At 37.9% G+C, this 20,758-nt stretch overlaps 2 protein-coding genes and 1 non-coding gene across 3 annotated transcripts in view; 1 reads left to right on the top strand and 2 right to left on the bottom strand.

Moving 5' to 3' along the window:
• Nucleotides 1-14,867, top strand: part of PRMT9 (protein arginine methyltransferase 9) — a 30,633-nt gene extending 15,766 nt beyond the window's left edge. The window contains exons 9-12 of the mRNA XM_068542592.1: nt 266-983; nt 7,846-7,999; nt 12,811-12,933; nt 13,225-14,867. Coding sequence (XP_068398693.1) covers nt 266-983; nt 7,846-7,999; nt 12,811-12,933; nt 13,225-13,440 — 1,211 coding nt within the window. The 3' untranslated portion in view covers nt 13,441-14,867. The remainder of the gene's footprint in view (nt 1-265; nt 984-7,845; nt 8,000-12,810; nt 12,934-13,224) is intronic.
• Nucleotides 7,223-7,295, bottom strand: TRNAG-UCC (transfer RNA glycine (anticodon UCC)). Its single transcript has one exon. It is a non-coding gene; the product is annotated as a tRNA-Gly (tRNA).
• Nucleotides 14,868-15,439: 572 nt separating the features above from the next.
• The window catches only part of TMEM184C (transmembrane protein 184C), a 31,798-nt gene continuing 26,479 nt past the window's right edge, over nt 15,440-20,758 (bottom strand). Inside the window, exons 6-10 of the mRNA XM_068542591.1 lie at nt 20,296-20,389; nt 18,550-18,662; nt 17,097-17,196; nt 16,401-16,572; nt 15,440-16,186 (exon numbers count right to left, since the gene is read on the bottom strand). Coding sequence (XP_068398692.1) covers nt 15,921-16,186; nt 16,401-16,572; nt 17,097-17,196; nt 18,550-18,662; nt 20,296-20,389 — 745 coding nt within the window. The 3' untranslated portion in view covers nt 15,440-15,920. The remainder of the gene's footprint in view (nt 16,187-16,400; nt 16,573-17,096; nt 17,197-18,549; nt 18,663-20,295; nt 20,390-20,758) is intronic.

Below are 20,758 nucleotides of genomic sequence, written 5' to 3'. Positions count from 1 at the left end.
TCTCTATTATGCTGTAAGTCAATTGGATCTTCTAACCTCAGTTTTTCCCTATGTAAAGCTGGAGGGATTTTCCTAGTTTTGTTTTTTTGGGTTTTTTTTGAAATGAATAGATTAATTCACTTAATTCTTTTAAATCAATAGATGCAATCCTTCCTGTCGTGGTTTAAAAAATGGCAGGAGGACAGAGGTGTTTGTGTGATCCTCAGACTTATAAACACTCATATTCATCAATTACAATTTTTTTCTTTCTTCCTGTCTTATGAAGACTACTGGATAAAGCCTGGGGACCAGGTGATGATGGAAGTGTCTTGTCAAGATTGTTACTTAAGAATCCAGAGTATCAGTGTCTTCAATTCGGAACATGAAATGGATGTTGGGAGAAGTTCTGCCAAGAATAAAGACTTGCTGTCTTTAGGAAATGAGGCTGAACTCTGTAGTGCCCTGGCCAATCTTCAGACCAGTAAACCAGATGCTGTGGCTCAGACCTGTGTATTGGAATCCACAGAAATTGCTTTGCTTAATAACATCCCATACCACGAAGGCTTTAAAATGGCAATGAAGAAAGTGTTGTCTTCACTGACTCTGGAGAAACTGGGTCAGGCCATGGATACTCAGTGTCAGAATAACGAGATGAGCTGTGAAAGCGGACAGAATAATTCTGAACAGAGCGTCCCTGAACCTTTGTATGTGTTAGATGTGTCTGAGGGCTTCTCTGTTCTGCCTGTAATTGCTGGCACACTTGGGCAGGTTAAACCTTACAGTTCTGTGGAGAAAGACCAGCATCGTATGACTCTGGACCTCATATCTGAAGCCAATCACTTTCCTAAAGAAACACTTGAGTTTTGGTTGAGACACGTGGAAGATGAATCTGCTGTGTTGCAAAGGCCAAAATCAGACAAGCTGTGGAGTATAATTATACTGGATGTCATTGAGCCATCTGGGCTCATTCAGCAGGAAATAATGGAAAAAGCGGCAATATCCAGGTAAAACACAAAATACAACCTTTGGTTTATTTGAGCTCAGACTTCATGTAAGTTCTTTTAGTTCTTTAACGGTGTAACTGCACAAATGAGTCGTGATCATTGTGTGTTCTTCAAGCATTGCTTTTCAGGACCTGTGACTTCTTGTCTTTCTCTTTCTGTGCATGTCATTACTGAATTTTTTTTTTTTCTGTAAAGGAACCTCTGCCCTGTAGGTGTGAAGAGAGCCTGCTTTGGGATTGGACTGCCTATGTATAATATAGGGAATTAATTAGAGCTCTATAAGAACAGATAAGACATTCAAGGGTAAATAAGGAAAAATCAAATTTCATCTTTATAAGAAACACTGATGAGAAACATATAGTATGCATCTGATGGTGTATTGGGAGAGCAGAGAGCTTCTTGGGAACAAGTCCCAGTCCTTTTAGGTCCTAAAATCTCTATTTTATAGTACAGTTCTCTCCCTAAGGAATTTGTCCTTCAGTTTAGGTTACTGGCGATAAACTTGACCCTAGTATTTAAAATTGAAAGCAAATCTGGCTAAGCTTCCACGTTCTTCAGTTGTGCCGCTCAGATCTGAAAAAGATGGCAGTATTTAACATTTGGGGGCCCTAGTTTAAGTAAAATGAATTTATAGGTTTTGAATTTTGTGGTATATGAACAGGGGTTGTTTTGTAGTATAGGAGCAGTGGTGGAAATGCAGACCAGACTGCAATAGCAAAAGGCAGATTGTTCAGGAAAAAACATTTGCTTATATAGTTAATTATATTTTAGGTTTTCTATGCATTTTCTTTTGTTAACCACACTTATCTTTTCTTATGACGTAACTAGTAAAAATCACTGCCATTTTCTAGTCTTTAAAACAATCTTGTGCGTATCACAAATTATGGGGATATAGAGGTCTGACCTAGATAAATAGAAACATGCCCACACTCTCTTAAAATTTTAAACAGATGTACTTTCGATAGAGTATAGAACAAGGAGCTGGAAGGGTGGGTTTGAATCTAGTCTCAGATTTGTCTGTGAATTCCTGAAGTAGTAAAATTTTTTTTAAGTCATTTAATATCTCTCGTCCTCAGTTTCCCTCATCTATAAAATGAGGGATGCTGGATTAGATGCCTTTGAAGGCATTTCAGCCCTACGAATTTCTGACACAGATGAGGTTTGACTTATTTGGTAGAATCACCTTGGAAAGGTGTACAATTTACCTAATGGTTTATTTATTTTTAGTTTTGATGTAATTCTTTGTCTAATTTTTTTTTATTGTGGTAAAATGCACATAAAATTTTTCGTCTTAACCGTCTTGAAGTGAATAGTTCAGTGGTATTAAATACTTTCGTAGTGTGGTGCAGCTGTTTCCGCAACCATCCTCGGAACTCTCTTCATCTTGTAAAACTGAAACTTTATACCCATTGAACAATAACTCTTCATCCCACCCTCCCCCCCGTGCCCTGGCAACCACCATTCTACTCTCTGCTTCTATGAGTTTGACTCCTGTACCTCATATGACTGGAATCATGCAGTATTTGTTGGTTTTGTGTGTGCGTGTATGTGTGTGAGACTCTTACTTCACTTAGCATAATGTCCTTCAGGTTCATCCATGTTGTAGTATATGTCAGAACTTCCTTCCTTTTTCAGGTGGAATAATCTTCCATTGTATGTATATGTCACATTTTGCTTATCCATCCACTGATGGACTGATGAGTTATGTTAGTGGGAAACAGCTTATGTAAAGCTGCCTACAGCTCCCCTTCAGTGTTTCTCAGCAGAGGGAGGGGTCCTGTTGGCAGTTTGGGTGGGACGGTTTTTTAGGGGGTGGGGTGGGGTCAGTTCTTAGGTAGGACTGTCCTATGTGTGTTGCAGGATGTTTGGCACCTCTGGGGACTAAATGCTAGTAGCACCCGTGATCACTGTTTTAGCCAGTATTCTCCCTGTCCTGCAGAACACTTCCTGAGTAACAGTGGAGAGCCAGTGCCCCTGCCCTTCAGCGGACGCTCCTGCACAGGCCCCTTACCAGGTGCTCCTGGAGGTGTCAGCTTCCCTTGCTTCTGGGGCCGGAGGTGTGCAGCGACTCCCACCCAAGCCTTTTATTATCTTTAGCCGCTGACAGTGGGGAGGCCTCATGACTGGTCAAAGAGGATGCAGTTAGGGGTTGGGAGGATAGATTGTATTTAGGATAAGGATAAAGGGCATCTGTCTCACTGGATATCAACCCTCCCAAAAAAAGGCAAAGAAAAAATAAGCCACTACACAAACTTAAGTATTCAGTTACCTTTGCTAACGTTGTTTTAAAATGTTCATTATTAACTTTTATTCAGTCATACTAGATTAAAATACAGGAGAAAGTTTAAAAGCCTGGTGAGCTTTTTTTTTTTTTTAATTTAAACCCATGTTAAAACACTTCGTGTTGGATCACAAGGAAACAGCGAAGAGTTTCTGAAGAATTTTTGCCATTTATGGTTAGAGTTTTGAGTTGGAACATATTTTTTTTTTCTGAAGGCACAGATGGTTCAGAGATATTACTTGGCTTTGCAGAGGATTCCATTGAGGAGTGTGGCAGCTGCAGTGGTGTAAGTGACAACAAACCACTCAGTGTCAGTAAAGCTAAGTGGAGTTGCAAGGCGATTACTGTTTTATCTCCACATGACTAAGAAGTATTCTTGTTAGTAACGGTAACGGTAACATTGAGTTAAGAAGGATTTGAGTTAAGATTTTAGATTAAAGTAGTGTGAACAGGGCCTTTTAAAATAATTTGCATACTTCTGTGTAGCATTTCTCTCTGGCATGGTTGTTAGTACTTGATTCAGCCTTTTCTGACTTTTCAGGGTTCAGCAGATGTATTTTTGACATCTTGTTTAGCCTGATTTCTGGTTACCCCCTAAATGACCTAATGGTATTGCCCTCCCTCCCTCCCTTTATGGCTAGAAGTTTGGCTTTTATTAACCTATGTGCTTTTTGTTTGCTGGTTTAAGAGAACGCTACCCTCTTGTGGCTATTTGGGGGTGGAGGGAATTAGTCAAGCAACATAAAGCTGTGTGGCTAGTCTCTCATTTGAGACTTTGTGATCTTAAGAAAAATTAGATGTTTTCATTTAAATGGATCACAATTAGCAGATAACCAGTTGTTCAGAAAATTTAATAACATGGGTTGTCAGGATTAAACTTCATCCATTTGAGGAAAATGGGTAAGTTTCTCCACTTAGGAAGATGTTAAAATTTTATCTGGTTTGGTAAAGGCATAGATTGGAAGTTTGATAACAGCTGTGTGGTTTTTGTCGCGGTATGTAATTTTACTAATTGTGGAGATTCAGTTTCTACCAGACTTTACCTAAAATGCTAAAAAGTTGGTAGGAAAGGAGTAACAGAAATGAATAAAGCATTGGAGTCAGAGTGGAGTCCACTTTTGGGCTAACCTATATATATATAAGGACTTATTACAACTTAAATGATCACGTACTTATATTTAGTGAGGAGAGATTATCCTGGTTTCGCATCATGACTTGTCTAAGTCAGACTGATGCCATTACACTCTGGAATCATCTCTGACTTTCAGATTTGCTGATTCTGTGCTCATGAAATGACCTGGTTATGATTTGGCTCCCTATTAGCTAGTCTTTAGGAAGAGAAGCCTGTGTACTTATTGTAAACTTTTCTGTCAACTTTTTATTTTGAAAAATTGCAAACTTAAAGAAAAAATGCAAGAAAAGTAACAGTGAACACAAGGCTACTGTTTTATTTGTTGAACCATTTGACAGCTGTTGGCTTCATAACCTCCCCCCTTACTTTAACATTTAGCGTGTATCTCCTGAGAACAAAGGCTTTCCTCTGCGTATCACAATAACATCACACTCAGGAAACTTAACATTGATAAAATACTATTATTTAGTAGATAGTCTGTATTAAAATTTTCTCTGCTATCCCAGTAATATTCTCTGTTGCTTTTTTTTTCTCCCCAGTCTAGGTTCTAATCAAGGGACCTGTATCACATTTAGTTACCATGTCTTGTTGTTATAATTCAGTGGTTGTTCTGGTTTTAGACATTTTTAAATGGTTGAGATAATCAGTTTAGTAAAAGCAGAATGAAGAATTTGAAACTAACTTAAGAGCAGAAGTGCCAAAGTGGTTTTGAGGAATGGGGTGTTTTTATAGTTTGTCAAGATTTCAATGATCTATTCAGGGAAACTGCGTGGCATACAATTTTAGAAACTTGCAGGAACTATTTTTTTTTAGATATGCATTGGTCAAACATTTAGTCCTGTATTTTTATAAATAGATCCTTACTGACTAGAAACATTTAAGAGTGAAAGCTTACTATGAAAGATACATACGATAGATAATACAGAGTCCAGCTGTCTGTAGTAGCCTGTCCTAGAAGTTCAAGAGGAAACCGACTTGGAATGTTCAGTAAAAATGAGGGATTTAACGTTTGATTGTAAACGTGGCGAACGATGAAAGTGCCTTAGAGTATCCTCCACGTCCGTTTCCTTTGATGGCAGTAGGTGACCCACCCTCCGCTCTCATGCCTCCCATACAGCTCAGGTGTGTGGAAACAGCCCTGTGCATGTGGGCGTGGGAGCTGCCTTGGCTTAAGAGCCTTACATCTCATATAGGAACTTCTCACAGGGGCATAGCTTTCAAGTCCCAGCAATAGGAACAAGTGGTTACAAGACATCCCACACTCAGGGAAGCCCAGAGGTGGTGTGGCTTCCTGTCAGGCATTTATAGTTCACAGTTCTCTCAATCCAGATGCATCTACCTATTAAGAGGCATTTAAAATTTTTTTAAATCATAAGCAGGGTTGCTGATAACACAGCTGACATTCCACTTTTTGGGGATTTCCAGGGAAACAGAAGGTGAATCCAGGATCAACTGTAGGAGGAGAAAGGGTTTTGTTAACCCTTTATTCACACTCTTAATAGAGTGTTTGGATTTTTAATCACTTTTTTTTGCCCTTTCAGAGTGTTTAGCTTTTTATTTTGAAAAAATTTCAAGCTTACAGAGAAGTTAGAGAATAGTACAAAGAACCAAACCATGTACCTTACACCCAGATTCACAAATTGTTACTGTTTTGCCACATGTGCTTTATTATTCTCTCAACACTTTAGAGTAAGTTCCAGATATCGTATTCTTTTACCCCTAAACACCTTGGTGTGTATTTTGTAAGAAAAAGGACACTCATTTATATATTCATCACACACTTAACAAAATTAGGAAATCTACATGGACACAGTACTGATATCTAAGGGAAAAATCTTACTCAGATTTCACCATTTGTTGGAGTAATATCCTTTATAGCTTTTTTGTTCCTGGTCCAGAATTCAATCCAGGATCGCACATTGCATTTAGTTTCTTTAGTCTTCTTTATTCTGGAACAGTTCCTCCGTCTTTTTTTTTTTTTTTTTAATTTTATTTTTATATACAGCAGGTTCTTATTAGTTATCTATTTTACACATATTAGTGTATATATGTCAATCCCAATCTCCCAATTCATCCCCCCCACCCGCTTCCCCCCTTGGTGTCCATGTTTGTTCTCTACATCTGTGTCTCTGTTTCTCCCTTGCAAACCTGTTCATCTGTACCATTTTTCTAGATTCCACATATATGCGTTAATATACGGTATTTTTCTCTGACTTGCTTCACTCTGTATGACAGCCTCTAGGTCCATCCGTGTCTCTACAAATGACCCAATTTTGTTCCTTTTTATGGCTGAGTAATATTCCATTGTACCTATGTGCCACATCTTCTTTATCCATTCGCTTCGTTTGTCGATGGGCAGTTAGGTTGTTTCCATGACCTGGCTATTATAAATAGTGCTGCAGTGAACATTGGGGTGCATGTGTCTTTTTGAATTAATGGTTTTCTCTGGGTATATGCCCAGAGTTCCTCAGTCTTTCATGACATTCGCAGTTTTGAAAAGTGCAGGCCTTTTATTTTGTGGAATGTTTCTCATGTTTCTTACTAGAGTCAGATTGCCCATTTTACAGAGGAATACCACAGAAATTTTGTCACAAAGGCACATGGTGTTGCTTTATCCCATATTGTTGATGTGAATGTAGATCAGTTAGTTGAAGTTGTATCCATCAGGTTTTTCCACCCTAAGTTGCTATTTTCCCTTTGTAATAAGTAAGTCATTTATGGGGGCGATACTTTGAGACTATGTAAGTATCCTTTTCCTAATCAAACTTTCAGCCACTAGTTTTTTTTTTTTTTTTTGGCTGCACTGCACAGCATGCGGGATCTTAATTCCCCAATCAGGAATCGAACCTGTGCCCCCTGCAGTGGAAGTGCAGAGTCCTAACCACTGGACCACCGGGGAAGTCCCTCACCCACTAGTGTTTTTTTTTTTTTTTTAATTTATTCATTTATTTATTTATCTGGTTGCACTGGGTCTTGGTTGCAGCAGGTGGGCTCCTTAGTTGCAGCTCGCCAGCTCCTTAGTTGTAGCACGTGGGCTCCTTAGTTGTGGCAGGCAGTCTCCTTAGTTGCAGCATGCAGGCTCCTTAGTTGTGGCATGCGAACTCTTAGTTGCGGCATGCATGTGGGATCTAGTTCCCTGATCAGGGATCGAACCCTGGCCCCCTGCATTGGGAGCGCGGAGTCCCATCATCCACTGTGCCATTAGGGAAGTCCCCCTTACCCACTAGTTTTAATAGCCATTGATGATTCTTCCTTAATGTAAAAACTTGTATCCATCCAGCTGACTGGTTACTTTTCAAGGGGTCTGCCATTCTGAGCTACCAGCCAGGTACCAAAGTGTGTTAGATTATATACAATCTGTAGCACCCCAATTAGTCGTGATTTAGTTATTGGTACTTATAGAATGTGAAGAATCAGGATGCTTTTTAAAGCATTTTTCCTTCCTCCAGGTGTTTGCTGCAGTCTGGAGGTAAGATCTTTCCCCAGTACGTGCTGATGTTTGGGTTGCTCGTGGAATCGCAGACCCTGGTGGAGGAGAGCACTGTGCAGGGAACAGAACGAACTCTTGGATTTAATGTAGCACCTTTTATTAACCAGTTTCAGGTAAGTGTTTTGAAGAGAAGTTCAACCACTTGGCTGTCGCCCACAGTCTGCCTTACCTCTCTGTAGTTTTACAGTCACTATGTTTAGCTGGATTGGGATGGTAATCAGTTTTCTATAGCAAAGGAACTTACTACTGGTAAAAATCAACCTAGGGGTTAGTACAGCCAAGGAATTCTGTTGTTCCTACTGACAAAAGTCTGTAGATTTTGCTCGGAACCACTGTTGTAAATGGAAAATAGGGTACTGGGTTTAGTCTTATGAAAAAGTGTGCTCCTTGTCTAAACAAGCAGCCGCCAGAAGGAGACATATGTTCTAAACATGACCCCTTAATTACCTTGAGACTTCAGGCTGGCAGGTGATAGGTGTGAGCAGTTAATGGCTGGGCAGTCAGACTGCAAGGGGCAGGAAGGTAGGAGCCTAGGAAAAGGGGTTAGTGGCTGTTGGGAAACAAGGATTTAGTGCTGGCAGAGCTACTAGCAGCAAAATAAAATTTGTGAGAGTGGATGGAATGTCTAGGGAAGAGGTTTGGGGTTGGAAATAGGTGGAATCTGCCGTGCAAGCCAAAGCAGCAGTTTGGGAAGTGGGATGTTGAGTACCGAATTAAAGGAGTGATATCTAAACCTTTTATCAAAAGGCTATAGATGGTAAGCTCTTGAATATGCATTGTTAGATCTTCCATGAACAATACTTGCTAAACAAATATAAATTTGTTGAGTAAATGATTTTTTCAGAGCAGACTAAGGTTTTAGAGTTTATTTACTCTTAGTTTTTCTGGAGAGTTTAATAAACAAAATACACTTACCAGAAGACAGAGAAGTTTAAACTATTTCTTTGTGTGTTCCCAAAATACTGTCATCTCCTATCTTCTAGCTTATTCTCTCCTGATCTTGACATCAGCAATTCTTCGATTCCATCAGAATCTATATTTTAATCCTGCCATCTTTTTACCCTGCCTCCCATCTCATATCCTCCTTTCCTTAACAGCTTATGTTTCATGGTTGATATATTTTTCACATATCCCTTCTTTTCCATTTTCCTGCTGGCCTGGGAAGATCTCACCATGGTTAAATCCAGCTCTCTGCCTTCTCTACACCAGTACCCCTGCAGCTGAATATGCTGACTGTGGTCTCACTTCTACTTACGACCACTCATCTCAAGAGGCTCCATAAAGTTGCTTGGCAGTTTTACGTATCCTAGTCTCCTCACCCATTTTCTGAGATGATATTGTCTCCTCTCCTCTAATGTGATGATTATCTGACTATTACACTGACAACTGAATGAACCAATGAAACAAAATGAGAGGTTGTAAAAAAAAAAAAATGCTATACAGAAAACAGCAGAAATGTATTTATTCATTCAGCAAATGTCTATGTGTTCTTTTAGGTTTTGGGAATATAGTCATCAAATTAAAGAGATAAGTTCCTGCCGTCATGGAGCTAACATTCAAATTGACAATAAGGAAACAAGAGATGGACAATAAACAAAGGAGTAGAAAGATTAGTATGATAGATGGTGAGACGTGAGAAGGTTAGAGGAGAATGGGAGTTGGAGGGATGGGATATTCTATTTTATTTAGGTAATGCCTAAGGAAAGGACTCAAGGATAAGTGATATTTAAGCAGAGACCAGAGAGAAACAAGGAAGCAAACTATATACAAGTCAAAGGGCAAGTGCAAAGACCTGAGGCAAGAGCATGATTGGAGTATTCAGAAACAGCAGGAAACCATGAGGGAGAGTCGGATGAAGGATGCAGTGAGAAAAGTATTAGGAGCCAGATCCTGTAGAGCCTCCTGTAGAGGTTGTGGTGAAGGTTTTGGCTTTTACTCTGAAAGGGGTGGAAAACAACTGGAGGGTATTGACCAGAGGAGTGATAAGGTGTGACTTGTTTTGAAAGGCTTGCTATGGGTGCTGTATTGGGAGTAGACCACCATGGAGAGCCGGCAGAGGCATAAGGTTATTGCAGTAATCCAGGAGAGAGGTGGTAGTGACTCAGACTAGAGTGGTAGCAATGGTTGTGGTGCAAAGTGGTCAGATTGTTGATGTATTTTGAAGGTAGGTTTTGTGATAGATGGGACATGGGGTATGAGAAAGCGCCTGGAAGGATAGTTACCATTTACTGATATGGGGAAAATAGCAGGAGGAGGATAAGAATTCAGAGAAATAGCTAGCCTGGAGATGTAAATTTGGCAGTCAGATTTGGTAGATGATATTTAAAGCCAGAATAATGGGATGCAATCACCTTGGGGATGTGTAGAAAGAGAAGAGGGCTGAGAACTAAATTCTAGAGAACTCACAAAGTTATGAGCTCTACATTGGAAATCTAAGAAGGAATTAGCAAAGATGACAGGAGTGGCCAGTAGGCTAGGTTGAGAAACAAGTGAGGACAGATTATGAGGGATGGGTACAGCTGTGTGGGGATTAGAGTGCAGGTGATGAGAGGTGACACAGGAATCTCGGGCTGTTCTTCTGGTGACTGATACAAATAGGGATATAGGGCAAGAGTCCTGGAAATGGCATGGAATTGCTGTTTTTATGGGGAGGAAAGGTTGGATGCCTTCAAGGATGCCCAGGGAGAGGTTGATATATCTGTGTCCTTTCTCACCACGAACAGTTGGTCTCTAATATTTTATTCAAAGGAAAGAGAACACTTCTTAAACAGTTTCCTTTCTATTTCAAATGAGAAGGCTGAAAGTTATTAGTAGGAAGTTTCCATTGCCACTAAAATTGATGGAACAGTTTATAGGAGTGGTTCTCAACCTTGACTGTACTCTCAGAACTACTGGGATCTGGATCCCAACTCCAGATGGATCTGAGGTGTGGCCTGAGCAGTTGGACTTTTTAAAACCTCCTTAGGTGATTTTAATTTGCAGTCAAAGTTGAGAACCACTGCCTTCTAGATAAATAAACTATTTTCAAAATGAAATCCACTATTAGTTGTTTGGTTGAATTTGGCATATTTGCTCAAACAGTTCAATAATTAATGTTGTACAGTAAGTCCCCTACATATGTACCTTCAAGTTGCAAACTTTCAAAGATGCGAACGTGAGTTCGCATGTCCAGTCACGTAAGTTAGTTCATGTGTCTGGCATACGTTGTCACGTGCATGCATCCTCTACAAGTGGTTGTGCTTTGGGGTACTTTACAGTACTGTATAGAGTACAGTGGTACAGTATCTTTATTTCAAGCCCAGATGTCTGGAAGCAAGCGTAAAAGCAGCGGTGATGTAGCTGGTACTGTTAAGAAGGCACCAAGCCAAGCGATAATGATGGAAACAAAAGAGAAAACAATTGAAAGTGGAGTGAGGCGAAAAGATGGTAGACGTCACTCGTTCTTATAACGTGAATCGTTCAACCATCAGCATGCTTCTAAAGAACAAGGACGAGATCATGGAACATGTGAAGTCTGCTGTGCCGATGATGTCAACAATATCGAAGAAGCGTGGAAAAGTGATGGAGGAGATGGAGAAGCTTCTCAGCGTGTGGAGGCAGGATCAGCAGCAGCGTCGAGTCCCGCTCAGCTTAACGCTGATGCAAGAGAAAGCTAAAAGCCTTTATGAAGATTTGAAGAAGAAACATGGCGAAGAATCAGAGGGCACATCTTTTAATGCCAGCCATGGCTGGTTTCATCGGTTCGAGGCTAGAGCCAACCTTCACAATGTAAAAGCGGCGAGGCAGTGAGTGCAGATACGGTAGCTGCCCGGAAATTTCCTGAATTCTCTTCGACCCAGAGAAAAGACAAAGAGAGACAAGAGGAAGAGGACTGAAGAACCAAAGAGATTCCCAGTGCAGGAAATGGCAAGGGGATTTTCTTTATTTGAGGGGGCACTGTTAGTTTTTGAGGTAGAGGACTCGAATGTAGAACGGTACCACGAAGGTTGCAGCAGCCGTTCAGAATGCAATCCAGTGCTACTGTTTCATCTATGAGAGAAAAAAAGAGCTACTACCCAGACATTACTGGATCATTTTTTCAAGGTACTGTACTGTAAGATTAAAAATGTTTTATTGGGCTTCCCTGGTGGCGCAGTGGTTGAGAATCTGCCTGCCAATGCAGGGGACGCGGGTTCGAGCCCTGGTCTGGGAAGATCCCACATGCCGCGGAGCAACTGGGCCCGTGAGCCACAACTACTGAGCCTGCGCGTCTGGAGCCTGTGCTCCGCAACAAGAGAGGCTGTGATAGTGAGAGGCCCGCGCACGGCAATGAAGAGTGGCCCCCGCTCGCCGCAACTAGAAAAAGCCCTCGCACAGAAACGAAGACCCAACATAGCTAAAAATAAATAAATTTATTAAAAAAAAATTTTATTTTTTGTGCTTGCTTTTTATGCATTATCTGTGTGAGAAGTATTATAAACCTATTACAGTACAGTACTATATAGCTGATTGTGTTAGTGGGGTACCTAGGCTAACTTGGTTGGACTTACAAATGTGCTCTTGGAACGGAACTTGATCATACGTAGGGGGCTTACTGTACTATCTGCTTATTAGTTCATCTTTCACACATAAGCACATCCTTGGCTTAAACTTTTTGGAGCTGCCTGTCTGGTTAAGTAAAAATTTGCTTTCATCCAAGTGAACAATCTATATAGGTAATTGAAATCACAAAATTATTTAACCAGCCTAAAACCTTGGTTTGTTCATTCTTCCTGTAAAACGGAATCATGGAAGTCCTTATGCCTTAAGGTTGATGTGGGAATTAAATGAGGTAATAGATGTCAAAAGCACTGTATCATACTGAGCGAAGTACAAAGCAGGAAACTTAACGAGATTTGGTCAAAAAAAGAACTGAGTAAAAGTGAAAATTTTATACTTTCTTTAGGTACCTATACGTGTATTTTTGGACCTATCCTCACTGCCCTGTATACCTTTAAGCAAACCAGTGGAACTCTTAAGACTAGACTTAATGACGCCATATTTGAACACCTCTAACAGAGAAGTAAAGGTAATATAAAATGATTACTCTTGTCATATTCAGAACTATCTTAAACTATATACTACTTTACATACATAAAGTAGTTTTAGCCACTTCCTTTGAAGACTTAAATTTTCTGAACAATGTCCAAACATGAGCTTGGGTAAATATTAGTGAATAAAACAGGTTGGTATTAATTTGAATTGGGTGATTAAATATATTCCTTTATAAAATTTGGATCTAAAGCTAAAAAGACAAAGACTTATCCAAGTCTGCTCTGTTTCCTCTGATGAAATTTTCATGATTTCTTAATTTTCATAGGTACGCATTTGTAAATCTGGACAAGTGACTGCCATTCCCTTTTGGTATCATATGTACCTTGACGATGAGATTAGGTTGGATACTTCGAGTGAAGCCTCCCACTGGAAACAAGCTGCAGTTGTTTTAGATAATCCCATCCAGGTGGAAATGGGAGACGAACTTGTACTCAACGTCCAGCACCACAAAAGCAACGTCAGCATCACAGTAAAGCAATGAACAGCAGTTTTCTAATGAAAAAAGGTGGAAGTAGAGCAGCAAGTACACAGTTCTAGTCTGAATTAGTAGTGGGATTGTAATCATAAAATGGAGGTACAAAGATTTAAGTCCTTGTAATGGTCAAATATTTTTAAAAAATTGACATTAATAAAGTGTATTTAAAAGATCCTAAATTAAAGAATAGCATTATTACAAAAATATTGCTGCAGACTTCCTTACTGGAAAAGGCTGTCATTAATTTTTCAAATTAGGAAACTTTTTATTGCTTGGTTTTACTTACTGTAGATTAAATTTTGCCAGACCTGTTAGTTTGTACTCTAAAGCTATAAATATAATGAATTTTGAGTCTCATATTCATTTTTTAGGCATCTTGGCTATTTTTCTCAAATCCAAACTTATAGTGGGGAATACCTCAAAAAGCTGGCTTCCACTTCAGACTGAGGGTTTATGGTTACCTGTATATTCCAAGCTTGCTTCTTGTAAACAGTGAAATACTTCTGAACCTCCTTCTCAGTTTTTGTGTTTTGGGTATGCAAACATGAGTAAGAATTTAAGCTCTAGACTAAATGTAATTAAACGAGTAAAAGAGGGACAAAATAAAATCTTAGGAGGCAGCATTTTTCGTGGTCTACCTTTGGCGAAGAAAAAATTTAAAGCTGATAAATTAAGTTCAAGAAAGAGTTAAACCTAAACCAGTATTTTTCAAAGTTTTGATTTGGATACACAGAAAGAAAAAAATAATTAGTCCAGATTTTAAAGACTTGAAATAGGGAGATTAATAAGGAAGAAGATTATCATGCCTTGTATATACTGTGTGCTCTCTGTAGGTAAGCCACACAGAAAATAAGATGTACCTTCTCTTCACACTGCCTATTCTCCTTGCCTCTCATATTATACTGCCCAACTTTATTTTCAATAGAAATGTTTAGTTTATAATAATGGACAGAATAAAAACTTTGTATCTAATTACTGTGAACCAGTATGTATGCTTGTGTATGTGTGTGTATGTATATGCGCTTAAATATATAAAGCATAGGTTTTGAGAAATGATACTTATCCTTGCTATTTGCAACATACCGCTCTGGCCCTTTCTGTATTTATTTTCAGTGTAAAATGTTAGACCCGGGCTTCCCTGGTGGCGCAGTGGTTGAGAATCTGCCTGCCAGTGCAGGGAACACAGGTTCAAGCCCTGGTCTGGGAGGATCCCACATGCCGCGGAGCGGCTAAGCCCGTGAGCCACAACTACTGAGCCTGCGCGACTGGAGCCTGTGCTTCACAACAAAAGAGGCCGCGATAGTGAGAGGCCTGTGCACCGCGATGAAGAGTGGCCCCCGCTTGCCACAACTAGAGAAAGCCCTCGCACAGAAACGAGGACCCAACACAGCCAAAAATAAATAAATAAAAATTAAAAAAAAAAATCTACTGTAAGATTTAAAAAAAAAAAAAAAAAATGTTAGACCCAATGGGTTGTGATTAACAATTAGAGGAACTCCGTCCTAAGTAATAAATTTCTCCCGAATAGCATCTGTAAGTCTTCTGACTGTGGTTTGATAAATAATTAAGACTACTCAGCTGAGATTTACATTTGCTGACACCTTTAGTAGCACTGAGGAAAAGCAGACTCTGTTTCTATCACAGGTTTCTTATTTATTCTTCCACTCCTCCATCCACTTTATTCTTTTCATCTCAAAGTCCTGGATAAGCTTCCACTCTTCCATCCACTTTATTCTTTTCATCTCAAAGTCCTGGATATTAATCTGTTCACATTGGTGCAAATATGATTTTTAGACAGTAGTTGTTTTAAGATTAATAGATTAGGTCAGATATGTCTCCTAGTAGGAATGTAAGATATAGGCCTCTTTCATTGTAGGTACATGATTTTCAACCCTTTAATTTTTTGGACTTAATTTCTTTCTGCTGTGCCTCTAATCACGAACTTTTTGATATAACATTAAGGGTCTACGTTGAAAGAATGAGGGACATAAAAAGTTGCAGAAAATAAATGATAAATTCTTATTTATTGAAAGACATCCAGTTGAGAAATAGAGAAATAATTGTTAGGTAAGCATATATGGCACATGGTTATGATTAAGTTCCACTAATTCATATTTCCGAATTACACTTTCTGCTAATTCCAGAGCATTATATTCATGCAGCAGTGGTAGAAAGCACTGATTTTTTTTTTTTAACGTCCTCCTCTTGATAGAGCACTGTAACGTCAAGAACGTTTAGTAGTCACTTTCTACCATTTGAGTATGTGATACTCTATAGTGTTAAGAAGTCAAGTCTAAGTCTAGGATATTTAGACTGATTATTTGTGATATACAAAACCTAGTTGTATGAATCCAGTAGTTGTACCTGGTTTTCGCCATTTTGTTGAAATTTTCCATCATTAACGGCTTGTCCTAAGCACAAAATCCTGAGCAATGGGATACCAGGTAATGAAATAACATGGTAGTAGCACAGCTTCTGCACACTGTTCAGGAGGCCACGGGCTTATCTGAAGGTTCTTTTTTCTCTCCTGTAGTATCATTACATATGTCGTCAGATACATTAGCTGTGGTAGGTGTAGTCTGGGGAGTCACAGTGTGTCCAAACCCTTGATAGTGACCCATGGGTGAAGGTGGCACAGAAGAGACAATGGAAATTGCATCTTGTGATGACGAGGATAACAAGCTTGTGTGTTCATTTTGATCTTGATCCTCAGGAAAAAACTTTTTCCTAGGATGTCCCATGACTGTCCTTCCTTTAAAGCAACATAAAGGTTTCTGAGTTAGCCAAAAGTTTGGTTATTTTTACCACTATAAACTTGCGATGCTAAAAATAAGCTCCCCGCTTCCCTCCTCCCAATTTGGAGAGCCTTACTGCGGTACTGCTTTACACAAAGTCTTTTCACCTCTTAAAGAGACCTGATAGAACTACAATAGCCTATTTGAATGAATTAAATGTCTGGTACTTACCAACATGCCTTACTTGTTCAGAAATATCATCCCTAATATCTGAAACATCCCACATGGCAAGAAAGGAATCAAAGCATGAGCCCTCTTCTGCTTCTTGGACATACGGTTTATACGAGAAAGTGTAGTGATGAGCAATGGCAGCAAGGAACATCTCAATACAGATAATAAAGTCCTACGACAACAAGATCAACAGGATCAGCCATGTCGGAGTTTAAATCTAGTTTTGCACGTATAAAGGAAAAGCGCTATCTTTCTCTCTTTTCAAAAGTACTCAAGTACCAACAGCTGTTTTTTTCTCACTAGACTGTATTCACTTTTTCATTTTCCAAAATCATGATTTTTGACGTCTTCAAAAAAAAAAAAACCACAAAATGCCAAAAGTTTAACTCTATTTTGCACTACCTCAATCAAGTATTCTTTGCCAAGTGCAATGCATTCTCTTCCACTGTCCAAGGACTTAGAGGAGAAATGCAGAAAGTGAAATAGAGTAGGAATAACAAAGTCTAGGTTCTGTTCCTGGTTCTACTACAAATTAGTAACTGTGACCAATTTTTCTAGGGTTCCCCCATTTCCTCACATGTGAAGTGAGGATAGCAGTAGCTCCATAGCCTGCATGTGGTCAGGTTGAGGAGATAACATGTAAAAATGCTTAACAAATAGTAAAGTTCTATTGAATTCAGAGAGAGCATTACTTACCTGGAGTCCTGTGGCCACAGCTTCTACTGTTTGCCATTCCCACGTATGCTTTTCAGAAATAACGCCAACTTTTACCAACAAAGCAATAACTACTGCTTGCCTATATGTTAGGAAAAGGTAAACGCCAAATCTATATCAAGCATAAAATGAGCAGTTGCTTTAAAAATATGCCATTTAAAAAGTTAAACCCCAGCACAACCTGTGGACCACCGCCACCCTGCCTTTACAGCGTATTCCTGAAGACACTGTGTATCTGTATTAAATATACTTGTTTTACAAGTTTACTTTTAGTACAGTTTCATCACATGAATTTTGATTATGTATTCTTAGAACTTCAGTACGTGGTTTATAGTCTTTTTTTGTTTTGAAAGTGTGCACAGTAATTAGCTTTTAAGTTCTTCCTACACATAGACAATGCCTAACACCTTCTACAACTGGAATTTAAAATGAAATAAAGAACAGATACTTAAATGTTATTTATCCATGTATCAATTGATTACTCAGATTATTTTAAAGAACATTTTGAAACCAGTCTTGTTTGAAGTCCTGGAACTAGAGACAAACTCAGAAGGGGTCTGACTCCAAGATGGGGAGTCATACTGAGTATTTCAAGCAAATCTAGGGATCTGCCCCTAGGTTAAATTTAAACAGCTAAAATGAGATAGATAAGTTTTCATAGATCTATATACAAGAATATTCACTTCAATATTGCTTGTAATGGTAAAAAAAAAAAAATTAGGAACAACCTAAATGTCAATAGGAGATTGGTTAAAAAGTTCTATCCACATATCAGAATACTATATGAGGTGAAAACAAAAAACCCAAACAACAAAATTACATCCTCACTGTACTTACAAAGAACTATGACTGCAATACACTAAACATATCATTGAGTTCTACAAGTTTTTATAGTATGTATTTCTGTGGAGTTTTATAAAATGACGGGGACCACAATCTCAATCATTCATGCTGGGTGGTGGGATTTCAGGGATTTTTCTTTCCCCCCTTTTTGTATTATTTGTATATTGTTAAATTTGGTGTATTTGTTTCTAGGCCCCTATCACCCACGCCTTTACTAAACTGGGACCATGTATAGTTTTGCCCTCTGTTTTAAACAATGTTTTTACTAATGAACATTTCCTCACATTAAATATTCTATATGATGTTTATCTTCCAAACTGTATTCTCTTATATAAAGACCATGATTTTTTTTATTGATTCCCTTAGTGTTGAGACATTTAGTGTCTCAAACTGTTTTCTTTTTATAAATGTTACAGTGACCATCTAATTATTTCTTTATGAAAAACCAAGAAGGGCTAAAAGAATGAACTTTTTGAAAGCTAAGTAGACATTTTAATTCATCTTCCGTATTAAGACTTTTAAAAATCCTTCCGAATCAACAGTTTTATTGCCCTTTAGAAAATGAGAACATTTAAGAGAAAGCAACACTTACCAAAAAGAAACAAAAACCACCAGCTTTACACAAAGAAATTTGCCAACAGGTTGGATTGGACTCAGTTCTTCCTTCAGTACTTTATAAAACAGGAGGAGACAATACATGGCAAACTAGAAACAAACAAAAGTTCTTAAATAAGAATAACTAAATATGGTATTAGAAATATTGATATTAAAGTTATAGACCAGAGACCTGGTACAGAGCAATGTTTCAGGCAAAATTTTCTAGGCTTTATTTTTAGATTGACAACAAGCTTTTATAGTTTACTGTGGATGAATATATACAGTATGAAATTTCTCAGAAGAGATGTATAACATCTTCCCTGAAAATGGTTTTAAGTGTTCACTTACTGGAGCCCACAAAGAACACAATGAACAAGTGACTGCCATGAATGGAAGAAAAGGCTCTCATTCAACCAAAATAAAAACATCTATCTGCTTGTTAATGGCTTTTATACACAAATTACCGTTCATTTTATAAGGGCTAAGCTTACTAACTACTAATTGTATGCATATTATTTATAAGTGAACACATTAAATAAGTACTACTTCAATAAAACTAACCATGAAATTGGAAAGTAAGTAATCAGGGAAACCATTTTTCTTGGGGGCAGTATGTTAATCCAGCTGAATTTACTTTTTAAAGATAAATGCTCAAGACATTAACTATTTTTAGAAATCAGTTGTAATTAGCATAGTGTTGCATAACAATGAACATTTCCGTAAAAGTTTACTTTTCCCTATTATAAAGTGCTCATTTAAATTATTTTAGAATATGAAAGCAGTAAAGAAAAGTATAAAGTTGTTCATAGTCCCATCATCCAACCATTTCTTTCTACACATAAGGTGGGTTTTAGCAGGTATAATCAACTAAATATAAAATTCTGTTGCCTGATTTTTTTTCCACTTAAAGTGCCCTTTTCTATATATTTCATTAAATAACTGCCTAATGTTTTGGCCAATGGAAGGAACATGGTATATTTAACTAGTCGGACCGTTTCCAGGCTTTTACAATTAACAAACAATAGGCTTTATATACAAACACACTGAAAGCAAAAGTACTTCTGGCCATTTCTTGAGGCATTCCCAGAAGTGGAATTACTGGTTCCAGAGACTACGAACATATGGAAAAGCTTTGAATACACAAGCGTTTGATTTTTATTATAAATTTCTAATACCGCACATTCATGCCATTGCACCTAAACTATTATTCTGCTGAAAAGATTAATGAAAGATTTTCAATAAAATGAACATTCTTAAGTTGAAAGGATCCAATAGTTATATCTTTGGAGCATTTCAGTTTCTATAACATCATCTTTAAAAATTGGCATTCTCAATTTTCAATTCCAAATATATGAGAGAATTTTATTCTCCCATTTTTATTCAAACCCTGTACTGTCATATACCAATAAGGCATTTTTCTTTCTGAATATGCCTAGGATATGTGTTTTTTTTTTAAAGGAGAGCATTGTGCTTTTATTTATGACATATCCATATAACTATGCAATGAATACCAGAACCAAATGAAAAAACATAACTGAGTCAGTGTATAAGTCACCAGATAATCAACAAAGATATTATATCTTTATATATGTATAAAGATATGTTAAAGTTTCAAGTTCTTCCTACAGATGAAGTTCAATATTAAAGTTACAATTAAGCTTTATTCCAGAAGAAACTTTCCCTAAAAAAATTTAGAGTTATAGATCTAAATTTAGTACAGTTAAGATGAATATTTACTTACCAACTGTGACATATTATTTATTATAACCAAGTAAGTCCAAGCATTTGAAAAGCTAAAGTTCCCTTCATCATATATACCAAGCAGCTCACAGATTCTAAAAAATGGTAAAAATGAGACTTTATGAATAACTAAATCAAAAATACATTTTAAAATACAGCAATGACAGCAATACTTAAATTTAGAAGTCAGTTTATTTCAAAGATCCTGTAGATAGTCACTTGATTTTGGCCATAGAGGTGGTTCAAAAATTAAAAACATTTTTCTAGAAATGTTACCATATTACTATTCCTCCAATTTGAAGGAAATCCAAAACACATACATTGAACTAGAAAGGGTAATTATTAGATTCAAAAAAATGATGCTGCCTAATTTTAAAAAGATTGTTAAAAACATATAGTGCAGGTCTATAACTACAACTATAATTTTTTCTCCCAAATTGTCTTGGAGGCAACTTTTTTGATGA

The sequence above is a fragment of the Eschrichtius robustus genome, chromosome 4 (assembly GCF_028021215.1).
Source record: "Eschrichtius robustus isolate mEscRob2 chromosome 4, mEscRob2.pri, whole genome shotgun sequence".
NCBI lineage: Eukaryota > Metazoa > Chordata > Mammalia > Artiodactyla > Eschrichtiidae > Eschrichtius > Eschrichtius robustus.
Note: the sequence above shows the minus strand (reverse complement) of the source record. Positions and strands in the feature narration are given on the sequence as shown.